The following is a 9,073-nucleotide window of genomic DNA, read 5'->3' as shown; positions in this document are numbered from 1 at the left end:
CAGGTCACTGATGAACAAGTTGAACAAGACTGGGCCGAGTACCGAGCCCTGGGGAACTCCACTACCTACCAGCATCCAATTGGACTCTGCCCCGCCGATGAGAAGCCTCTGAGCCCTGCCATTCAGCCAGTTCCCAATCCACCTCACTGTCCACTCATCCAACCCATATATATTTATGCATCCTAAATATGTTTTACTCTGATGACTGTCTTACATGAAGTAAATAAACAGATTATCGTAGATCCCACAGTGAAAAGACATCAGAAGCCCACAACAGTCATAATACTTCAATTAAGCCTATAGAAAACTCAAGTGACTGTTCTTTTCTGGACCTTTCTTCCAGGATGTGTTTATGACAGCAGCACCTAGAAATTCCTCCCTGGCCTAGCCATCGACTGTGCTACAAGACAAACTGACTATTGACTACTGCAAAGATACAGTAACCCAACAGGATGATACAGATGAAGAGAGGAAACAGCTGAGAAGCGATGCTTTAAATGCCATTTAATTTTCCTCTCCCTTGCCAGAGTTCCCTCTAATGCAGACAAGCTGTCGGGAGATGCAAATAGCTGTGAAATCAAGTCCTTCAGCAGGAAGTTTTCCTGTTGCTGACCTATCCAACAAGCATTTCCAATTGTATTTTTAGGTAGGAAGTTTGTGTTGTCTCCAAATTAAATTCCTCTAATTTTTTTTTTTTTAGTTATAAACCAGGAAAATTAAAATAAGAAGAAACTACTGGCTACTTCCCAAAGGGCATCACTGTAAATGAAAATGGCACTGCCAGCCTGGCATTTAGGAAGAGCTATCCTATTTCAGCTTCCCAGAAACATGTAATGGGAGGGCAAGCATCAAAAAGATGCAATGTCTGGTGGAAGTTTTGCCTTCAACACTTCAGTAATGTGCTTCCAGCTTGACCTGAAATGAGGAAAATAATCATACTCAACCATCCATTCAAGTCTTGTCCTTCTTGCTTACTCTGTCCACAGTTGTTATCACTCTTTTTGTTGGCTATGTGACAGCCACTAATTGCTGATCTAAGACTCATTAACAGAACTTATACAAAATAGACAGGACTATCAGTATCTGCCTTCTTGACTGAGTAGCAAAAGCTCTAAAGGTTTTTCCAAGTCCTGGAACAATCATATCTGGTTCTTTTTTAACAGCTATTTTCTACGGCCCTACTTTTTGACTATTTTACACTATACTCCAGAAAACCTCTGAAATGTCAGTGGCAATGCTGATGGTAAATAAACCATCTTGGTGTCTTAAGAAGCAGAGATGGACACTCGAGAGCAAGCATCCATTTAATATCCAGGCTAAATCCTGAATTTGTGACTGCAGAAATCCTTCAGGAAAAAATGTGTCCATCCTTCACATTCAGATCCAAGGCCTGCCCCGACTAATCAAGTAACAATGGTACCATGTGTGCTGTCCTGCCATCCAGGATGAGGTTCCTCACTATAGCCTTTGCTGGTTGGTACATCCTTCTCCTATACTGCCAAATGAAACCAGCTCTAGCAACTGGTGACTGCAAGGTGAGGAGCCAGACACACCACTGTACAATAACTCCTTGAGTAATGTGAAATTTCTCCCTATGCTTAAAGCACAAAGTGGGCTGAGAAGATCAGGATTTGCAGATCCAGCCTAAAATAGCGCTCAGAGGCAAGGATGATGCAGGTTGATTAGTCTGCAAAGCTGAACTGTCAGTTCATATTAAGCAAGTTTTCCAAGGGCTGAAAATTGATTACATATTAATGAAACACTCATCAGGGCAATGACAAACCCAGACTATATTTTTTTAAGATCATTAAAGAGACATTCTTGCAGCCTTTCTGCTGCCCATGCTAGCTGTCACCATGAGACAATCAAGACTACAAGGCTAAGCAATGACAGAACGCTCCTGCTAAGTTTACTTCATCTTCTTGAGCACGGACATTATCATTCCTGGATATGAGGACATGGAAGTGTTGGAGCGGGTCCAGAAGAGGGCTACTAAAATGATCCGAGGGCTGGAGCACCTCTCCTATGAGGACAGGCTGAGAGAGTTGGGCTTGTTCAGTCTAGAGAAAAGAAGGCTGCGGGGAGACCTGATTGCGGCCTTTCAGTACCTAAAGGGGGCCTATAGGAAAGAGGGGGAAAACCTTTTTAGTAGGGCCAGCTGCGTTAGGACAAGGGGTAATGGTTTTAAACTAAATCGGGGTAGGTTTAGGCTAGATATAAGGAAAAAATTCTTTACAATGAGGGTGGTAAACCACTGGAACAGGTTGCCCAGAGAGGTAGTGGAGGCCCCATCCCTGGAAACATTCAAGGCCAGGTTGGATGGGGCTCTGAGCAACCTGATCTAGTTGGCGGTGTCCCTGCTGACTGCAGGGGGGTTGGACTCGATGACCTCTAGTGGTCCCTTCCAACCCAAAACATTCTATGATTCTATGATTCTATGATTCCTGCTTGCTTTGGAGCACACCACAGAGGTTAACATGTAATCTGAAAAAAAGGGAACAGCATAGCTGTTTGTAGGATTCTAAGGGGAAGAGGGAGAGTTATTGTAAGAGCTAAGCTTGACATTTCTGTAAAACCATTTAATAATTTCCTGCTAGCTTTTTATTCTTGTTTTGAACATTAGCAATCTCCATAGCAAACCACCACTCGGCACAAGGAGCAGAGAAGCACAGAATGGAAAGAAAGCCAAAGAAAGCAAAGTGACTTCTAGCCTGCCCTGCAGAAGACAGACATTTACACACACTAGGAATGCCAATTTAATAGCTATTTGCCAATACATTTTATAATCTGATTTCTGAGAGACAATAAACTGAGTGTTTATTTTATATTCCATGGTTGGTTTAATGCATGTTTAAGAGCCAGTAAGCACCTTAAAAGCCTTTGCTGGCAAAAAAGTAAAATGTGTCTGATTGCTGACTGTGTTTGGGAAGGGGGTCTCTTTGTTTCTCTTTGACAACTTGCTGAACAGAAAAGGCTGTTACATGTCAGCAGGTGCAAGACCACACGTCAAGTGTAATGAGAAATGCCTCGCTGTTCAAATTCAGATACTTTCTTAACACCGAGTAGGTGACCTTGTTGCATCAGTGACCTGCCAGTGGGGTTGACCCTAAATGATAAGACCACCCAGTCTGGTTTTGCACACTGCAAATGCAAAGATGTGTATGCAACGTCAGTTAAGAAACCATAACCAAACCTTGCTTCTCCTTGGGGTGGGTTCAGCCAGAGATACACAGCAGCACAAGGTGCTCTCCACTACTCACACAAGGCTTTTCCTTGAGCCACAAAGCAAAGACACAGAATTCTGGAACCAACATGTCCAACAGCATACCTATAACCATCTTTAAAATAACAATCTCAAAATTGCTGGTCACTTTCCTGCACCACCCAGGACCATGCATGGGACTGACACCAGGTTAATAGGGTGCTGTTTCCTGTCCAGTCAACAACTTCCTGCATGTCTGTGCACATGCCACAACAGGTCAGTTTTTTTAAAGACTACTGTACTTCTGAATGTCCTGTTTGTCACACTCAAGACCTCATTTTCAGAGGGGCTGAGAATCTAATTCTTCCGTTCCCTTCAGTCTGATGCAGGGATGTTGGCTTATGCCTTTCCATAATTCTACATCTTGCCAAAATGCTGTGGAGCTCAATTGTGCATAACAAATTTCAGGCCGGAAAGGAAGGATGTTATTGAAGTACAGAGCATGCGTAAGCATTATTATTTACAAAGCTGCATCAGGAATATAAAGATCCAGACTCCTGCACCTGGGATGGGGTAACCCCCAGTATCAATACAGCCTGGGGGGAGAAAGGATTGAGAGCAGCCCTGCCGAGAGGGACTTGGGGGTGCTGGTGGATAAAAAGCTGGACATGAGCCGGCAATGTGCCCTGGCAGCCCAGAAGGCCAACCGTACTCTGGGCTGCATCAGGAGGAGCGTGGCCAGCAGGTCGAGGGAGGTAATTCTGCCCCTCTACTCAGCTCTGGTGAGACCTCACCTAGAGTACTGCGTCCAGCTCTGGAGCCCTCAGCACAAGAAGGACATGGAAGTGTTGGAGCGGGTCCAGAAGAGGGCTACTAAAATGATCCGAGGGCTGGAGCACCTCTCCTATGAGGACAGGCTGAGAGAGTTGGGCTTGTTCAGTCTAGAGAAAAGAAGGCTGCGGGGAGACCTGATTGCGGCCTTTCAGTACCTAAAGGGGGCCTATAGGAAAGAGGGGGAAAACCTTTTTAGTAGGGCCAGCTGCGTTAGGACAAGGGGTAATGGTTTTAAACTAAATCGGGGTAGGTTTAGGCTAGATATAAGGAAAAAATTCTTTACAATGAGGGTGGTAAACCACTGGAACAGGTTGCCCAGAGAGGTAGTGGAGGCCCCATCCCTGGAAACATTCAAGGCCAGGTTGGATGGGGCTCTGAGCAACCTGATCTAGTTGGCGGTGTCCCTGCTGACTGCAGGGGGGTTGGACTCGATGACCTCTAGTGGTCCCTTCCAACCCAAAACATTCTATGATTCTATGATTCTATGATTCCTGCTTGCTTTGGAGCACACCACAGAGGTTAACATGTAATCTGAAAAAAAGGGAACAGCATAGCTGTTTGTAGGATTCTAAGGGGAAGAGGGAGAGTTATTGTAAGAGCTAAGCTTGACATTTCTGTAAAACCATTTAATAATTTCCTGCTAGCTTTTTATTCTTGTTTTGAACATTAGCAATCTCCATAGCAAACCACCACTCGGCACAAGGAGCAGAGAAGCACAGAATGGAAAGAAAGCCAAAGAAAGCAAAGTGACTTCTAGCCTGCCCTGCAGAAGACAGACATTTACACACACTAGGAATGCCAATTTAATAGCTATTTGCCAATACATTTTATAATCTGATTTCTGAGAGACAATAAACTGAGTGTTTATTTTATATTCCATGGTTGGTTTAATGCATGTTTAAGAGCCAGTAAGCACCTTAAAAGCCTTTGCTGGCAAAAAAAGTAAAATGTGTCTGATTGCTGACTGTGTTTGGGAAGGGGGTCTCTTTGTTTCTCTTTGACAACTTGCTGAACAGAAAAGGCTGTTACATGTCAGCAGGTGCAAGACCACACGTCAAGTGTAATGAGAAATGCCTCGCTGTTCAAATTCAGATACTTTCTTAACACCGAGTAGGTGACCTTGTTGCATCAGTGACCTGCCAGTGGGGTTGACCCTAAATGATAAGACCACCCAGTCTGGTTTTGCACACTGCAAATGCAAAGATGTGTATGCAACGTCAGTTAAGAAACCATAACCAAACCTTGCTTCTCCTTGGGGTGGGTTCAGCCAGAGATACACAGCAGCACAAGGTGCTCTCCACTACTCACACAAGGCTTTTCCTTGAGCCACAAAGCAAAGACACAGAATTCTGGAACCAACATGTCCAACAGCATACCTATAACCATCTTTAAAATAACAATCTCAAAATTGCTGGTCACTTTCCTGCACCACCCAGGACCATGCATGGGACTGACACCAGGTTAATAGGGTGCTGTTTCCTGTCCAGTCAACAACTTCCTGCATGTCTGTGCACATGCCACAACAGGTCAGTTTTTTTAAAGACTACTGTACTTCTGAATGTCCTGTTTGTCACACTCAAGACCTCATTTTCAGAGGGGCTGAGAATCTAATTCTTCCGTTCCCTTCAGTCTGATGCAGGGATGTTGGCTTATGCCTTTCCATAATTCTACATCTTGCCAAAATGCTGTGGAGCTCAATTGTGCATAACAAATTTCAGGCCGGAAAGGAAGGATGTTATTGAAGTACAGAGCATGCGTAAGCATTATTATTTACAAAGCTGCATCAGGAATATAAAGATCCAGACACACCCAATTATTTTAACAGACTTTGAACACTGAAATACATTTCTTGATAATGTACACAAATATACAAGAGCCTAAAGATGCTTCTAATTAAGGCTTAGATCAAGTCAAATCATTAATCTGGAAGGCTACAGCCTTTATCTCTGATGGCCAACCAACTTTTGACATATTTTCACCCAGGAATATTGGAGATTTCTTTCAAAGAAAAAAAAAGGACATCAGGTGGTTAGAGATTGAAGTGGAGGCTGAAGTCAGATGGATAAAGAAAAAAAAGAGTGAAATAAAGCAAGAAACTGATGTCAAGGAGAAGGCAGATACAAGACAGGCACAGAAGAAGGGCAGGCACACACCACCTGTAAGGGAAAAGAAGAAGAAAAAAAGAAGAATCAATCACAAAGCACTTGAAGAACACAGCCATGAAAGCAGAGGAGGGGCTGGAAGTGACATGCAATAAAAGGGAAGGACCTGATAGCATTCAGGTAACTATCTCAGCTTTGAGAACAATCTCAGGAAGAAAATTTTCAAAGGGAAAGCAGTCAGCAATGAAAAACCTAGGAGGCAGAGCAGAACAAAGCTATATATAGGAAATAGAGGAATGAAAAGCACAGAGACAGGTGAAAAGAGCAGAGTGCTAGAGAAGAATTAGCAATGAAAGGGACAAGGATGGAAAGCCTACGGAAACGATGCTCAGCAGAAAAACCAGCCTCACCAGCAAGTAGCAGGCTTGTTTCCTGCCTCACTACAAACACAGGCAGAGAGAAGGAACGTGTAGGAGGGAGAAGTGCATGAGCTTACTCACTTATTTTCAAAGCTGATTTTCTTGTCAAGAACCAGGATCCAGACCTTACCTCACCGATTCATTTTACAGTGATGATCAGGGCTCAGTAAATACCAATCATCAGGCCATGAGTAGTGCAAAGGCACAGCCATCCAGTCCCTGGACTCCCAAAGCCACTAAGATATGGGCTATATTTTGAGTCAGGGAAAATGAGGCAAAAGCCCCCAGACTCCAGAGCCACACAACTCTTCCACTAGAATATTCTAGTAGACAAGGAGACATAAAACAGCAACCAGATTTAACAAGCTCAAGGCAAATATAGGAAAGGCAATACGGGAAAAGTTAAAAATTATTGACTTTTAAGTTATTTTAATGAAAGTTATGTGAAAAGCCCCAAATCCTGAGAGTTAAACAGTTTATGATGTTTCAAGAGCTTTAAAATAAAATGAATGCCTTTACAGCATATTAATTAAGTTTTTCAAATAACATGTGAATCAAAGCCTCTCCATTTCAGAATATTTGAGATAATGGCTACTGAAAATGATTAAAATATTTATGTGGAAGTTCTAAAAATAAAAGAAACTGAAATTCAGAGCAAGAATTTCATCCCAGGTTTAGTTGGTATCATTATTGTTATTAATGGGTTTTACAATTTTAGCATAAACATCTTCATTATCTAGACTGGATGTGCTTTTTGGTTCTGAATTTGTGCCCTTTGCAAACTTTATAAAGTCCTTTGTAACTTGATAACTACCAGTATTTCTTAGTAGAAGGTCAGGAACATCACTGTGATCCTTTCTCTTACTCTTGCATGCTCTAAAGCCCACAAGCCCTCCTACCATGTGTGCAGAAACACCCAGACAGCTCCCAGGGACCTCAGGGGCCGTGAGGAAACATTACAGTACTTCTGGATTTCAAGCTCCCACCCCCCATTGCAGGAGCAGGGGGATGTGATTGAGCTCTGCAAAGTCAGATCACACTTAGAGGGGTTTATTAGTTCAGGCTTCAGAAGTCACATATGCCTGTACAGAGTCTATACAGCTGTGGCGTGGATAAACCACAGACAAGATGAAACACCTTTAGGTGTCTGGGCGGGGATCAGATGATCAGCAAGGGTTGCTGTTCTCTTGTTGGAGAGCTCCTGCTGTCCAGACCCCCTCACAGACCACTGAGGGTTGCCCAGGGATCTGAGCTACCACCTCACAGCTCTGGACCATCATATTCATCCCTCTTTTTTTTTTTTTCCCTTCTGCTTTCTTTAGTCAGTTATGGCTTTCTGGCATGTGTTCTGGACCGAGGAAGCAGGCTGCTTGTTCTCCATCACTTCTGGGCCACCAATGCTAACCCTCTTCCCCGCATCACAAAGATCAAACACATTGGGATTGACCTAAACCTGTTATGAAAAGGGTTTTATCAGCCACCTCATCTTCTGCTTTTAAATCAAACACTTTGATACTCCAGTAGTAGATGAGATCCAGGAACAAATCTGACTGAGCCCTTCGTCCTGTGAGGGGACACACGCAGACATGCCCACGCAGAGCCTGAAGGCAGACAGCAAGGTCTCACAGACACACATCCACCCACACTGCCGCTCCCAGAGTAGGGTTCGGGCCATGAAGGTTAGCAGATGACCTCACCTCATTGTCTGAACGGAGAGAAGATCAAACAGTAAAAGAAAAGGAAAGTGATAAATGTTACAGCTAGGTATAATTGAGATAATTTTTTAAAAACTTGTTAGAAACACTCTACTCAGTATCTGTGAAAGATTCTCTGGCCAAGTGGGAACACCTCAAGTGTGTTTAAACCTGCCCTGGAAGAGAAGTGACATATGCTGGAACAGTGGTGGCATGGCAATGATGTCCAATGACTTTGTCTCACAGGGTTGCAACAGTACAGTGTGGGGTAATGTGGCTGTGGGACATGCTGCTTTGCCTGAACAGGGTGTGTAGAACACGCAGGGTGTCACTGGCAGGGTGATGACATACCTTGGTGCAGGGACAGGGTGATGGACCATGACGTAACCACGCAGTAAGCACTGCCAAGAGGGGCTGTGCCAAACCCCCATGTCCTATGCAGCCCTGCAGGGTTACAGTTCTGTGGGGCACCCTGGAGGGAAATGAGCTGAGCTGTGCATGGTGATGTAACATGTGGTGGCTCTGGGAGTGGTGATGTCATTGTGGGTCTGGTGTCACACGAGTGACACTGTGGCACCCACTCAGAGCAGGAGCTGAGGGCAGCAGAGCCAGAGCAGGGCTGCAGAGCGACGCTGCCTCGTGTGAGCAGCCACCTCGCGCTGCACGAGGCACTAGGGTGACGCCATTCGGGGGGTGACGTCACGGCGCCAGTGGTGACGTCACCACGGAGCTGTCTCACGGGAGCGCGGTGTCACCCTGCTACGATGCCCACTGGAGACGGGCCCTTACCTGTCGGTGCCTGTCGCCTGCCTTGGCCGGCAT

At 44.6% G+C, this 9,073-nt stretch overlaps 1 protein-coding gene across 1 annotated transcript in view; it reads right to left on the bottom strand.

Moving 5' to 3' along the window:
• The window catches only part of DNAI1 (dynein axonemal intermediate chain 1), a 151,829-nt gene extending 142,756 nt beyond the window's left edge, over window positions 1-9,073 (bottom strand). Inside the window, exon 1 of the mRNA XM_009647339.1 lies at window positions 9,041-9,073. Coding sequence (XP_009645634.1) covers window positions 9,041-9,073 — 33 coding nt within the window. The remainder of the gene's footprint in view (window positions 1-9,040) is intronic.

Source organism: Egretta garzetta, unplaced genomic scaffold, assembly GCF_000687185.1.
Source record: "Egretta garzetta isolate BGI_Z169 unplaced genomic scaffold, ASM68718v1 scaffold59, whole genome shotgun sequence".
Taxonomy (NCBI): domain Eukaryota; kingdom Metazoa; phylum Chordata; class Aves; order Pelecaniformes; family Ardeidae; genus Egretta; species Egretta garzetta.
Note: the sequence above shows the minus strand (reverse complement) of the source record. Positions and strands in the feature narration are given on the sequence as shown.